The following is a 15732-nucleotide window of genomic DNA, read 5'->3' as shown; positions in this document are numbered from 1 at the left end:
ACCTGGTGGGGAGAGTCATGCCTACCAAGCCAAAAGCGATGAATGGGGGCAACAACTTTCCTTAGAAACACCTCCTTTTACTAAGGATCAAATTGAGCACCTATACAAACTTATTCAGTCTCAGGTCTCTTTAAATCAGCCCCCTTCTTGTTCCTTAACCCAAAAAGGTAACCATCTTCCCACGGCCCTTGTTAACATTGATTCAAATTCCCCATGGATCATAGACTCTAGTGCAGCCGATCATATGACTAGTTCTTCAAATCAGTTTTCTTTTTATAGTTCCTGTGCAGGAAACAAAAATAAAAAATAAAAAAGTAGATGGATCACTTTCGGCTATTGCTGGAAAAGGACCTATCAAAATTTCCTCACTTCTTAGTTCTTCATGTTCCTAATTTGTCTTGCAATTTATTGTCTGTTAGTAAATTAATCTCTGATTTAAAGTGTCAAGCTAATTTTTTCTCATCTTGGTGTGAATTCCAGGATTTGAACTTGAGGAAGATGATTGGTAGTGCTAGACAAAGTGGAAGACTTTATTTCTTTAAAGATGGAATCAAACTAGGTAGACAAGCTCAGAGTACTTGTTTTGAATCTATTTTAGTAACTAATGAGAATGAAATAATGTTATGAATTTTAGGTTAGGACATCCCAATTTTCAAAATTTGAAACATCTATTTCCAAAATTGTTTATTAATAAAGATTCATCTTCATTCCATTGTAAAATTTGTGAACTTGCAAAGCATCATCATGCATTTTTTCCTTCACAACCCTATAAAGCCTCTAAACCCTTGTCTATAATACATAGTGATGTTTGGGGACCTTCTAGGGTCAGTATTTTTCACGAAAAATGTGGTTTATCACCTTTATAGGATCATACCAGGGTTTCTTAGGTGTATTTGCTAAAAGAAAAATCAAAAGTAGCACAAGTGTTTAAAATTTTTCACAAAATGGTTAAAACACAATTTCAAATAAATATTCAAATTTTTAGAACTGAGAATGGAACTGAATACTTTAATCAATTGTTAGGAAACTACTTTATGAAAAATGACATAATACATCAAAGTTCTTATGTTGATACACCTTAACAAAACAGAGTGATAGAAAGAAAGAATAGACATCTTTTAGAATTTGCTAGATGACTCATCTTTTCAACAAAAGTTCCTAAATATCTTTAGGGTGACACTATTTTAACCACCACCTATTTGATCAATAGGATACCTAATAGGGTTTTAAAATATCGAACTCTACTTGATTTTTTCAACATGTATTTTCCTACTTCATGGATTTGAATGAATTAACCTTTGAAAATTTTTTGTTGCACTACATTTATTCATGTCCATAATCATAATTGTGGAAAATTTGATCCTATAGCATCCAAATGCATATTTTTTGGATATTCTTCAACACAAAAATGGTATAAATGTTTTGATCCACATACCAGAAGAATGTAACAATGGATATCACTTTTTTTTCAAAACTAGAAATGGTATACATTTTAGTCATGATCATCCTTAGGGGGAGAATTAAAGTGTAGATTTCATTCCTAGTGAATTGTTTGAGTTAGATCGGCCACAATTCCAGCCCTCATTAGTTTAATAACAATTAGAAACTCCGGGAAAATTCCCAGAAAAATCTCTAGAAAAAACAGAAAAACAGCCACCCATGCTTGATGAATTTGTCGGTAATAGACAAACTTTGGGAACAAATGATTTAGCTATTGAAAATGTTGGACAAACTGCCTTAATGCTAACACATGATCAAGATCATGAAAATACTAAATTCAATAAAAATACAAATAAAAACAATCAATGCATCTACTCAAGGAGAAACTGTATTCAAAGAATGGAGGAACCTACTTTACAACAAGGCCATGAATTTGTCCCAAGAACAAATCTAATCTCACCACTTGAGAAAGGCAAGCTTCCATCTAAACCATGTTCTTCTTCCAATATTAAACATGAAGAGTCTCTTAGTGATCTTGATGTCCCTATTGCATTTTGAAAAGGTGTTAGGTCTTGTACCCAACATCCTATGTCCAATTTCGTGTTTTATAAGAATTTGTCATCTTCCATGGTTGCATTTACCTCTCTCAACTTTCTAGTGTAGAAATTCCGAAGAATATAGAGGATGCCTTAACAATTCCAAAGTGGAGGGAGGTTGTTCTTGAGGATATGAGGGCCCTTGAGAAAAATAAGACTTGGGAGGTGGTAACTCTACCTAAAAGGAAGACTATTGTTGGCCGCAAGTGGGTGTTCACTATTAAATATAATTCTAATGGCTCTCTATAAAGGTATAAGGCATGCCTTGTTGCTAAGGGATTTATACAAACATATGGAATTGACTACTTAGAAACCTTTCTCCCATTGCAAAATTAAACATAGTCAGAGTTCTTTTATCAATTATTGTAAATTTGGGCTAACCACTACAACAACGGGATGTTAAAAATGATTTCCTCAATGGAGACCTAATAGAGGAAGTGTATATGGATCTACCTCCTGGCTTCAATAAAAGGGTTAGCTCAAAGGTTTGTAAACTACAAAAGTCTTTATATGGCCTTAAGCAATCTCCTCAGGCTTGGTTTAAGATATTCACCTGCTTTATGAAGAAAATAGGTTTTTGTCAAGGACAAACAAATCACATCCTATTTCTGAAATACTCTCTAGGAGGTAAAGTTATAGTTTTAATAGTCAATGTGGATGCCATTATTCTAACCGAAGATGATATGGTTGGGATGAATCATTTGAAGAAATGTCTAGCTACTGAATTTGAAATTAAAGATCTTGGAGTCTTGAGATATTTTCTTGGAATGGAGGTAGCACGGTCAAAGAAGGGAATTGTTGTTTCACAATGAAACTATATTTTTGATCTCCTAAAGGAAATAGGAATGAGTGGCCATAGACATTCAAATACCCTTATAGATCCCAATGTAAAGCTTGGAAAAGTATAAATAAAGCTCGAAAAAGTAGAAATTAGGGTTCCGGTGGATACTAAAAAGTACCAAAAATTGGTTGGTAAGTTGATTTACCTATCACACTCGAGTGGGGATATCACCTTTGCAGTTAGTGTGGTAAGCCAATATATGCATTCACCTTTTAAAGTGCATCTCAAAGTAGTTAATAGAATGTTAAGGTACTTGAAGAATACACCAGGAAAATGACTACTTTTTAAGAAGAATGAGTAGTGAGGAGTTGAAGTATACACAGATGCAAACTGGGTTGGTTTAGTAACTAATAAGTGATCGACTTTAAGGTATTGCACACTTATCTAGGGAAATTTGGTTACGTAAAAAACAGAGAGTAGTAGCCAAGGGTAGTGCAGAGGCAGAATTTAGAGCAATAGCACATGGGGTTTGTGAAGTGTTGTGGCTTAAGCAAGTCCTAAAAGAGGTGAGAGGACCAACAATTTACCCTTTGAAGCTTTATTGCAATAATAAAGCTACAATTAGTATTGCACTATTGCACATAATCCAATTCAGCATGATAAGAATAAACATGTGGAGATTGATAGACATTTTATAAAGGAAAAACTTGAAGCTAATATTATATGCATGCCATTTGTTCTAACTACTCAATAACTGATTGACATCCTAACCAAGGGCTTTCATAGACCAGTTTTTGAACATCTAACAAGCAAGTTGGGCATGATAGATATCTATGCATGAACTTGAGGGGGAATGTCAAGAATCTAGGAATATTGTTATTTAAATGTTTATCCTTAATTTAAATTTTGGTATTTATCTATTTATTATTAGTTTGAATCAGAATAGAATATAGAGTTTGAATTAGAGTAAAAATCCAATATTACTTTGAATTAGAGTAAGAGATAAAATTTAAATTAGAGCAAAGGTCTACCATTAATTTGAATTAGAATGGAAGATGGAGTTTAAATTATAGAAGAACTCAAATGTGTTTGTATATAAATATTCATCATCATTAATGAGAATGACATGTCATATTTTTCTCTATCTTCTTCTCTCTCAATAAATGGTAATCTCTCGTCTAGGGTTAACATGTACTTAAGGGGAGGCTCAATACCTTTGTTCGATTTTGTAGCATGGGTGGGATCTTGTTGAGTGTCAGGGTGTTTTTTGTGCTCTTTTTTTGAGGGTTTGCTTTAAGTGCTCCTTGTATACGTTTTGTGTGCGATGGTGTACCTTGTTCTTTTACTAATTTACACATACCTTTATTTTTAAAAAAAAATGTTTTTGAAGCCCAGATTTAAAAAATGATGGCCTAGTGATTCTTCCTTAATGGCAAGCATTTCATTGAAACACATCATAATCACGTCAATTAAAGAGATCTTATTGCAACTCCATGAAGGCACCCTTATTGCAGCATTTCTCTTAGCAAATACATTACCAAGGGATCATGGAAGCAATCTTTTCAAAATAAAAGCTTAATACAAGAAATTTTGGGCGCATTTGTCTGAATGGGAAGTCACCTGCTTATGGTTTAGAGCAAGACTGAATAGAACACAAGCTACAAGCTCTTTGTCGGAAAGGATAGCAGCAACAGCTCCAATAGTAAGACCCAAGCTAATACAATTGTACTGACAAAAAAGACAAGATAAAGACAGACTGTGAGAATTGATAACAAGCAACCAAAATTATGGAATCAGAAAAATCAGTTCTTTCACACCTGAAAATGACCATGATCAATTAGGATCAGGCATGGATTAAGTAAAATCATTGCAATAAGCCATGCTATATCACTTCTACGACCACGACCAGTATAGTATACAACAACAAAACAGAAAACTGCTGGAAAAAGAAATAGGATATCTGAGGATAAAACTGTCCACCTCATGAGAAGTTTTCTGCAAGGAAAGAGCATGACAAAAAAGAAAAAGAAGGGTAATGTTTTCAATCAGCAGTAGGAATGGGGAAAGAAAATGTAATCAGGAAAGTGCATTATCAAAGAAAGATACATAATCATACTCACCCAAAATAGGATTCATGACCCCGGGAAGTGAAGAGGGAAACTGATTCAGGATGGAAGATTCTGAGGAAAAGACCGTGAACATAACTTTGGTATGCTGTGAGAGGAGGGTAATCAAGACCCCAATAGTTAAGATCATTGGTAGTGCTATTGTGATACCATTCCTTAGCTGGAAGATTAAGAGTGATCTCCATCCAATGCCTTTGAGCCTCATAGTCCCCATACTTGGGAGGATTGCCAGCACCTGAGTAAGGATGAAATGACACAGCTACACGAACCAAGAATGCAAAGACAGCAATACATAGGAATGAAGCTCCAATATTTTTGTGAACCAACCACCACCAACCATCACAATCATCTCCATCCTCATTTTTCATCACCTTCTTTCCTGTACTCTTCCCCATCTATCTCTTCACTGTCCTACTTCATCACAAAGTCCATCGAGTCTCCTCCTTTCTTTGAATCTGAACCAAAATAACAGCCATCAAATATTTAAGAGCAAACGTATGTCCACTATAGCCAAAATTAAATTTAAAACCAAAATAAAAACAACATAATGAATATCCAAAACAATTATCTATGTGGAAAATAGGACACAAAAAGTGAGTCATCACTGAATAGTAAGAGTATTCTGTTATATTTCAATTTTCAAATAACTGTGAGATTACGTTCTAGAATGGGTTTTCTAGGAATAGTATGAGCACAAACAAACTATAACTAGTAGTTTTTTATCTGATTCATCATCCATTTCCTTTATACCATGACAAATAACTCCAAGTCCATTATAGTAATGGTTTTATTGGTTTCTTCCATATATACTGATATCTTGAGAGGAATGTGAGGCTTATGCCACAAAGTAAAATACTCAGAGATCTACAGTCTCTGTACACTGATAGACTAAATGAAATAAATCAAAGCAAAAAATAGAACACAGAACACAAGAAACCAAAAATTCTCATCCTTATGGTATAACACTACACAGAAGATTAGTGAAAATACATATTCATTACATAAAAAGGCTTCATGGAATTTACTGCTACTGGATGGATGAGTCCTCATGTTCACCCACAAGAATAAGGTTTGAACAAACTCTGATTCCTACTTCTAACTTCCATTATCCATTACTAAGAGAGAATCTGGGATCTCTGCCAATGCGCATCCAAAAACCCCCCTCAAAACCCTAATGCTCCATTTGGCTACGGAAAACACTATAAGAAAAAAATATGGGAACTTAGCTGTTGCAAGATTCCAGATTTTCCTTCCACTTTCCAAGGTTATCCCTGCAATCAAATAGACCCTAAAACAAGAAAAACGCAAAAAACCAGCAATCGCACAAACCTCGGGTCGTAAAATCAGTGGAAAATGAACAAAACAAACAAACACACACAACTATCAATTCAAAACCAGCCCCTGAATTAGAGTATCGAAGAAAATCACGAATGGAAATGTTGATTCCATGACAAAATGGAAGAATAGAAATTCAAACTGACCTTTTTGAAAATTCTTTGAGAGATCTTCTGGGAAAGGTGTAGGTTGTTTGGCTCCAATGCTTTGATTTTTTCCCCCTTTTGTCTAACTTCAATTTTCTACAATAGATTTTCCCCAGAAGCCAGCAAGAAAAATAAAAGAAATGTTGCAGTCCTGGAGGCATCTAACTTAAATAAATAAAAAAGCTTTAATAAATCTAAATAATAACTATTTTACATTTAACAGCAGCAATCTTTCAGTGAAAAAAATATTTCTATTAATGAGTTAACAACATCAATTAATCTAAGATTTTGTTTCGCAATGATTTTAAAAAGTATTTCTAACCATCGAGATGTTTGAAAAAATTAAGAAGCAATGATTTTAAGAAGCATTTCTAACAATTGAGATGTTTAACAAAATTAAGAAACATTTTTTAAAATCTGAAAAATAACTTATAGTCTTAAAAAATCACTTACAATGTTTTCTAGGAAAACACTTAATAGATTGCGTTTGATAGTAATTCTAGGAAGTGTTTCTAATCTTTTTAATACTTGAAAAATAAAAATTTTCAAGTATTAGAAATGGTTGAAACACTTCCTAAAATCACTACCATACGCACTCTTAGAGTGCGTTTGGCAGTGATTATAGGAAGTATTTCTAGGCTTTATAATACTTGAAGGATGAAAATTTCCAAGTGTTATAAAGTCCAAAAACACTTCCTAAAATCACTATCAAAGGCACTCTTAATAAGTGATCCTCCTAAAAACACTGTCAAACTCAGTCCAAGAGTGCGTTTGAAAGAGATTCTAAAAAACATTTCTAACATTTCTAACACTTGAATGATAAAAATTTTCAAATATTATAACTATTAAGAGCGCTTCCTAGAATCACTACCAAACGGGTATTAGAGTATGTTTAGTAGTGATTTTAAAAAGTTTTTTTAATCTTTAATACTTGAAAGATAAAAATTTTCAAGTGTTAGAAAAATTAGAAACACTTCCTAAAATCACTATCAATTACACTCTTAGAGTGCGTTTAACAGTAATTTTAGAAAGTGTTTTGAATCTTTTTTAATACTTAAAAAATTTAATCTTTTAAGTATTAGAAATATTAGAAACGCTTCCTAAAATCACCACCAAACATACTATTAATAGGTGGTTATCCTAAAATCACTTGTCGGGAAATAGCCAATTTGATCATACGTTTGACAAAATTTAGAACATGCTTATAAAATTTTGAAAAATCACTTATCTTGTTTCCTAAAAAAACATTTAATATATGATTTTCTCTTTAAAAAAATAGAGGAAATATTTCCATTAAAAAGTACTTCGAGTAGAAATTGTAAAAAAAAAAAAAGTCTAACAAATTAATGCATATAAACTTTGTCAATGATCATGAATGATAAAAATTAAAATTAGTAAATAAAAATAGATAAAAATAAATAAAATAAATTGAAATCGATAATACGACTCAAAATTCATCATTTCCTAAATAATAAAATATGAAAGTAAATTAGATGGGTAAAAAAAAATGAAAAATAACAAAAATAAATATTGTTATAAAATAAACTTAAAAAACAAAAGAAGAGAAGAAAAGAAAAGAAAATAAAAAAATAACTTAATTATTTGTTTTCTCTTTATTAATTCATAAAGATTTATTTATAGATTAAGAAGTAATACCCAGTGTTTGAAATATCGGAAATTTTCGGCGATATTTCTCCGAAATTTCGCTTATCGGCCGGCTCAGACACGATATTCGTCACCAATTATCGGTCGATGAAATTTCGGGAACATCGCCGATCGATATTTATCGGTCTTTTTTACCGATTTTTCGGGAAATTTCCCGATATTTCCTACCAGTCCAGCCTACGCACAGGATACAAAATCTGTCCATTTTTTTAAAAATAAAATAAGATACTATTTGGTAATCTGATCATTATTTGCAGGCAAAGGTTGTGTTTTTCAGCCTGACTCAAAAATCGTGGATTTAGGGTTCGTGAAATTTAAATCCAGTGGCATAAAAGCAAAGAGACCCCTAGAACAGATCCAGAAAACACAGGGAGTAAAAAAAAAAAGGGGAATTTTTTTGGTTTTCCTTGGGGGTTTTGCATGGATTTTCTCGGAAATTAAACGAGGATGAATTTTCCCGGAAATCAAATGGGGGATGGATTCTCTTGGGAATCAAACGGGGGTTGTAAAAATAATAATAATAATAATAACATGATTAGATTAGTACCTGCGAGGATCGAGCGTGGCAGAGGAAAATAGGGCCTTTTTAGGGATTCTCTCGTCTGGACGGCAACTTCAGACAAGGGCTTCTTGAAGCCTCGAGTGACAGAAGTGGGTGGCCCATGAGAACAATTTTCCTCGATATAAATAATCATTAATTATTAATTACCCATCTTAATTTTTATTAAATAAAAATTTCGATCATTTACTTTACAGTCAGGGGGTTCGAACCCCTTGGGTTCAATCCCTGGCTAGCATTGGACTATGATACTCTTTAATAATATATGTCAAATTTAAATTTGTTAAGGTTAATCATTAAAAAAACCTAATTCTATTTTTTTATTTTAAATTATATTTAATTGATTAATAAAAATATAAAAATCAATATTATAATTTTTTTAATAAGTTTTTTTTACATTATTTATATGATAATTAAATATTAAAAAAATCACACTATTAAATGTATTTAAATTAAATAAATTATAATTTTAATATTAAATATATCATAATTTATGATATCAATTTTATTCTAAAAAATTACTATCACTTCACTTTTTAATTTTTTATATTTATCCTTTTAATTTTGAATGTTTTATTTTAAAATATTAAAAATATAAATTTATTTAAAAAACTAAAATATAAATAATAATGATGATAATAAAGTTCTAATATTTATAAATTAAAACTAATTTGATAAGATAAATAATAAATTATATATTAAGACCGATATATCTTTGTATATAGATATTTTTCTTCATAACAATATCTATATCAATTATATTTATAAAATAACTTTAAAATGTGAATTTTTATTTATTTTATAATTTTTTATAGTTTTTTTCAAATATTTTAAATCATTTTTACTTTGCCGATATTTTGTCAAAATATCCACCAATATTTCCAATATATTCGTAAAATCCAGGTATATTTCAAACCTTGGTAATACCAATGTGGTAAGAGTACAAATATGGTAATCGTGTTGTTATCCATTAATTATAAAAAATATTTATAATATTTCCTTGAATGACAAACATTTTTAGAATATATCTTATTAAAAAAAATCTATTAGAAAAATTCTAATAAAGGAAAAAAATTATAATATTTTTTAAAACTATTACAACTATTTTGTTAAAAACTTTGTCAGTAAATCACAATGGGACAAAACTTGAATAAAGAAAAAAAGAGTATGATGTAGTAACATCTTTATTTATCTATTCCCTTCATATTGATATGATTATATTTTCTCTATTAGTTTCGCATGAAGATCATTGAATCACCGCATTTCAATGTTATGCATAAGTTTCTTGAGTGTTGTAGTTGATAATATTTTTGTAAATAGGTTTGCTAAATTGTTGCTTGATTTTACTTATTGAACATTAATTTCATCGCTCTTTTAGAGTTCATGGTGTAAAACAACTATATGTTTAGTTCTATCACTCTTAATGTATCCTTCTTTAATATGTGCAATGCATGTGACATTATCTTCATGTAGCATTGTCAGATTGTCTTTAACGGGAGATAGTACGCATGATTCTCAATATATATTGGATTCTAAATCTCAACCACACACATTCCCAACTTCCTCATGATTTGCAAGTTTCTTTGAATAATTTGAAGAAATAGTTATCATTATCAACTTCAATAGAATCCATTTAAGAAGGTGACAACTTAATATACCAACCAATAGCTAATACTTACTCCATCCCTTTAACTCTAATTTCTTTGAGTTAGTGCAAAACTACATCCTTCTAGTAAATTCACAGAAAATGGTTTGTTAGACCTTGTACAATTTGTAAGATATAGTAAAGCATCAATTGCACTAAGATATGTCACTTTTAGATCAAACAATTCTTCATTATCTTCTTTAAGATAAAATAAATCGTTATTCACTTCAAGTGAACGAACAACCATATGGGAGTTGATGGATGTAATTTATCCATGTGAGATGTATATGTTGATTGATGAACTAACACTTTACTTAGAAAGTGCTTGATCAACAAGTCAAGACAAAGTTTTGTTTTATTATATCTTTTATTTCAAATTCAATTTTTAGATAATTAAATGTTCTTGTGAGCTCTTTAGGAATTCCAACAAGATTCAAATTATCCTCATACGCTACAATAATTATGATTTGGTTGTCCATTTCTTAATGAATACACATGAGCAAATAAGATTATACACATATTTTTCCTTCAATAAATATTCATTGAGACGATTGTATCACATGCATTTGGATTACCTAATCCAAATAAGGATTTTTGTAGCTTATTATATAGATGTTACAAGGTAAATTATGTGTTCTCGGCATCTTACATCCTTAAGGGCTTTATTTGCTTCAACATTTTAAATCCTTTCAGGACCTGGTTGCTTCATGTTCTTGGAATCCTTCAGGGATTTTAACATGTTTATGGATCCATATTATATAGTGCATATTAAGTCCTTTAGGGATGACTAATCTTGATAGTTAGGAATATGATTGAGTCATTACAAGAGTCGATATAAGATTTCTATAGGAAACCTTATGTTATAATTTTTTATTATCTCAAATACATTTTTGGTATGATAACTCATTTGCATATAGTAATTTTAACGTCTTTCAGATGTTTTAGATTTCAAGTGCATTTATATCCGATAGACTCTACGTCTTCCAACATATAAACTACAAGTCCAAATACTCCTCATTTTGTCAACAAATCTAGTTGGTTGTATTGCATATTCCATTTTGCCTATTTATTTCTATGTCGGCATTCTTGCACAATTCATGATTTGGAATCTTTATCATTTCTCATGATGTCAAAGGTCATTTAAAATGAGACGAATGCATTTTTAATGACAACATTATTTTGATATCATCTTCCTCATGTCATATTGTGGACCCGCATTTTTCACGTGCGTCCCCACTCGATCGACGAGACTCGCTTTTTATTTGTGAAAAATTATTTAGTTTTGGAAAAGTTGAAGCCGCCACTTATTTTATTTTTATTTTAAAGGGAAAATAAAATGAGAAAGAAAAACCCTAAAACGTGACTCCATAATTTTTTGGAAAAGGCATGTCTTTGAAAAACCCGAGTCTAGGTCTGGGGATCAGGTTACTTATTGGGAAGGTACCTCTAGGAGGTAGCACCCCTCTAAGCCCTAAAAAGGTCTCTACTGACTAAGTTGAGGGAAAAGTGGCAATTAAATAGTTGATCATGGATACCTAAGTAGGCTAGGTGATTTCGAAAAATAGCATGCTTAATAGGAAAACCAATCACAATCATGAAGAAGATTTAGGGTACATACCTGGACTGCTTCTTAAGCGCTATCACAAGACATCAAAGATTAGCTTGAAAGTACGACGCATAATATACATTTTTATCAAAGATGATCAAACAAACATCAAGGCAATCAATTATGACATCAAACACGGACATGGCTCATGATAACATACACATTCATAGAATTTTAGAGTTTGAGGGCAGGAAAAGTATACCTAGATTGCAAGCTAATACTCCTCTATGGGAAACAAATTTGCTTAGTAACAAGTGCGAATAAATCTCAATGCCACAAAGAGGAAGCACGATCAATCAAATATCAAGCAAACAATATTGATGAGAACATCATGAATGTCGGGCCCCCACCAAAGCCCTAATCAATTTCGCATGAGTTGATTCTATGAATTCCATTGTTTGGAATCATGAAAGTTATTCATGCTTGTGAAAAATCAAGAAGATCAAGAAAATGGTTGAAAGTCAAAGAAAATAGTGAAAGTGCATGCCAAGAGGAAAAAATGCAGCAAAGGATTATTAAAGATGGATTTTTCAATGCTGAGAATGTTTAGTTGAAAAATGATTCAAAAATTCAATTTAGAAACAATAAATCCCCAATCAAAGAAGCAAATAGAGGAGGAGGTGGAACGTCGGTCGGACAGAATTCCGGATGTGAGATATTCGGAGAAAGTGGAACGTTGGCCGGACATTCCGGATGTGAGATATCGGGAGAAGGTGGAAAGTCGGCAGACAGGATTCCAGATGTGAGATATCCGGAGGAGGTGGAATGTCGGCGGGACAGAATTCCGGACGTGAGATATCCGGAGAAGGTGGAATGTCGGCGGGACAGAATTCCGGACGTGAGATATCCAGAGAAGGTGGAATGTCAGCGGACGGAATTCCGAACGTGAGATATCCGGAGAAGGTGGAATGTCGGCGGACGGAATTCCGGATGTGAGATATCCGGAGAAGGTGGAATGTCGGCGGGACAGAATTCTGGATGTGAGATATCCGGAGAAGGTGGAACGTTGGGCCGGACAGAATTCCGGATGTGAGATATCCGGAGAAGGTGGAATGTCGGCGGGACAGAATTCCAAATGTGAGATATCCGGAGAAGGTGGAATGTCGGTGAGACAAAATTCCGGAAATGAGATATCCAAAGAAGGTGGAATGTCGGCGGGACAGAATTCCGGATGTGAGATATCCGGAGAAGGTGGAATGTTGGGCCGGACAGAATTCCTTCGATTCCAAGAGTTCCAGAAATTGCTGCCTAACGGAGACAGGGTACCCCAAAAAAAGAAACTAGAAAAAGAAAAGAAAAAGAAGAAAAGAATACAAAGAGAAAGAGCTCTAGAAAACAGAGTAGAGATAAGAAAAAAAAAATAAAAATAAATAACCAAGCCAAGCCACATTCCATTGCTTTGTCAATGAGCTTGGAATGGTAAGAGAGGTACGAGCAGATTCCAGCAAACAAGTATAGTCATAGTTCTCATGTAATGCACAGGAAATTAAAAAATAGAACCTTTCACCCCTAAATCAAAATTAGAGAACTGCAAAGAGACAAATCAACAACATTTATAGAAGCAATCAAGTACCAATGTAGACAAACATATGACCTCCGTCATTCTACCCCCTAGCATCCAAACGAGACTTAAAATCCAACGAAAATTCATACATCAAAAGGATAATCGGAATCAAGAAGGGGTCTACAGTAAACATACCTGGAAATACTTCCTTTCGGTGAGAAAAATCTCCACTGGTTTTTGTATTCTCAGATTTTTCCCACTGGTCTTTTCCGTGCTTCCTTCTTCTTCCCTTGACAACCTCTCTCTCTGCCCTTGACAATCCCAGAATCCTCCCCATCTGCTGGCCTCCTCTCTAAATCCCCTTTTTCTCTTTCCTTTTTATGCAATGCCTGCCTTCCTTTTAGTGCCAGATCTCGGTATCGAATCCCCTTGCTATTCGTGCCTCCCATTAAAAAATCATAAAATCTCGCATTTCTTTCCATGTATCTGTCTGTCCATGGAGATTGCATATCTCTAAAAATCCTTTTCTGTATGGAAGTTTCCATATATTCTTCTATGGGCAGCAATCTCTTCCTTTTCCTAAAATTTTGGTGATCTTCCCTCCAAATAGATGGCAACCGTTTCCTCATGCAAGAAATAAAATAAAGATAAAAATAGAGAGAAAAATAAAGTAAAAATAAAATAAAGATTAAAATCAATAAATATCATGAAATTGAAAATCAAAAGAAATTTAAATCACGCACCTAAAAATAAAAAATAAAAAATAATTAAAACAAAAAATAAAAATCAACCACATGCAAGCCATACGAGCCATGTAACCACCAAAAATACGAGTCATGCAACCATGCAAGAACATCTAAAGGTGACCTAGGGTGTGTCCTAGTGCGCTAGGGCGAACGAAGTGGACCAAGTGTGCTTACGTGGGTGTCTAATGAACTAGGTGTCTTAAAGTGATTGGGATATTGCCTTAGTGACCTAAACATGCCTAAGAACTATCCTAAAAAGGAATGGAAAGCTTAAGTCTAAATCAAAACTGCCATGGGTCACAATAAAGGGGTTAGGCGATCCCTTAACCAGAGTCTCCGAGGTGGCTCAAGAAAGGTAAGTAACGTGAGTAGCTATGGGCCACCGAGGAACTACTGTAAAGTATCGAACAAGTATCTAATAGGACATGTGCTAGGAGGACAAAATTGAGGATCTACACATATACATAACTAATAAGGATCTCTTTAGGTATCTATGCTTTTTTGGGGACCATTTGTCCAACTTGTACTTCTTTAGGAGCTACTTGTTCAATATGTGCCTCATTAGGGGCTTTTTGTTCCATTTGTGTCTCTCTAAGGGTTACTTAGGACTCATTAGTCATTTTGTGGTCTTTTTAAGAGTACCAAGTTTTCAAGTGTTTTCCTCTTTTAGGAAATTACATCCCATGAGTTGATAAGTCTATTATGCTTCAGGTGTACCTTAGATTTATTTTTTGTTATAATAGTTGTTTGTCTTACCAAAACATAAATTTATCACACTTTAAGTATGTTTTAGATTTATTTGTTGGAATACTAGTTAATTAACAATTGTTAATTATCCTTCAAAGATATCAAATAATATTTGCTTGTATCATAATAAAAAAGAAAACTTTGTAAGAAATTTTAGGTTGTTATTTTAGAATCAATTTTTGTTCCCTTAATAGCAGGAAAATTGTCTCATCAAAATGATAATATACACAACATGAAATACTACCTATTCCAGTGTATAGATAGACTAGTCACTAGATAAAAAATTTTGGTTTTATAATCTAAGTCCATATGACTTTATAAAAAGTTGATGCATCATTGTTTATCCTAGGGGACCAAGTCGACTGTGCAAGATTCTTCTAGATCTAGTATAACAAAGTGTCATTTACATGGAATCAAATGCTATTAATGACATAGTATGAGCTCTTCTATAGTCTTTAGTCAAGTTTTCATTGCCTGATATAATATTATTATCATTTGTTATCAATGTTGTACAATTAATAAAACAAGAGTTTAATCAAAATGACAACCCATAAAACATGTCATAAAAACCTCTCCCTTATAGGGTTGAAAAAATCTCATTATAAAGGAAGAGTTAAAATCAATAGAAAAACACTTGTCACCAATGATGATCTTAGCTTAATAAGTTATGTAAAAGCAATGGGAACATATATAACATAACAAAAAAATATGGAAGAGAGAATTTAGAGTTATATATGTAGGGAATACTTGGATTTCTCCATTCTTATCCCTAAACCAATTAAGGTGCATGTAAATCTCCCTAGGCTTCTCTAGATCCTAAGCATTGAGGAAAACAT

At 32.7% G+C, this 15732-nt stretch overlaps 1 protein-coding gene across 8 annotated transcripts in view; it reads right to left on the bottom strand.

Annotated features, from left to right (window-relative positions):
• The window catches only part of LOC117930292 (probable dolichyl pyrophosphate Man9GlcNAc2 alpha-1,3-glucosyltransferase), a 19180-nt gene extending 10436 nt beyond the window's left edge, over window positions 1-8744 (bottom strand). For 4 of the 8 annotated variants that reach the window (XM_034850873.1, XM_034850872.1, XM_034850871.1 and 1 more), the window contains exons 1-5: window positions 8637-8744; window positions 6425-6575; window positions 4938-5398; window positions 4635-4812; window positions 4438-4545 (exon numbers count right to left, since the gene is read on the bottom strand). In XM_034850873.1, coding sequence (XP_034706764.1) covers window positions 4438-4545; window positions 4635-4812; window positions 4938-5338 — 687 coding nt within the window. In that variant the 5' untranslated portion in view covers window positions 5339-5398; window positions 6425-6575; window positions 8637-8744. Of the gene's footprint in view, window positions 1-4437; window positions 4546-4634; window positions 4813-4937; window positions 5399-6424; window positions 6586-8080; window positions 8186-8636 lie in introns of those variants that run through there. The other 4 variants (XM_034850869.1, XM_034850868.1, XM_034850870.1 and 1 more) reach the window with 4 other exon arrangements.
• Window positions 8745-15732: the final 6988 nt, after the last annotated feature.

Source organism: Vitis riparia, chromosome 14 (assembly GCF_004353265.1).
Source record: "Vitis riparia cultivar Riparia Gloire de Montpellier isolate 1030 chromosome 14, EGFV_Vit.rip_1.0, whole genome shotgun sequence".
In the NCBI taxonomy this organism is placed as follows: Eukaryota; Viridiplantae; Streptophyta; class Magnoliopsida; order Vitales; family Vitaceae; genus Vitis; species Vitis riparia.
The sequence above is the reverse complement of the archived record's forward strand: the minus strand, read 5'-3'. Positions and strand labels throughout refer to the sequence as shown.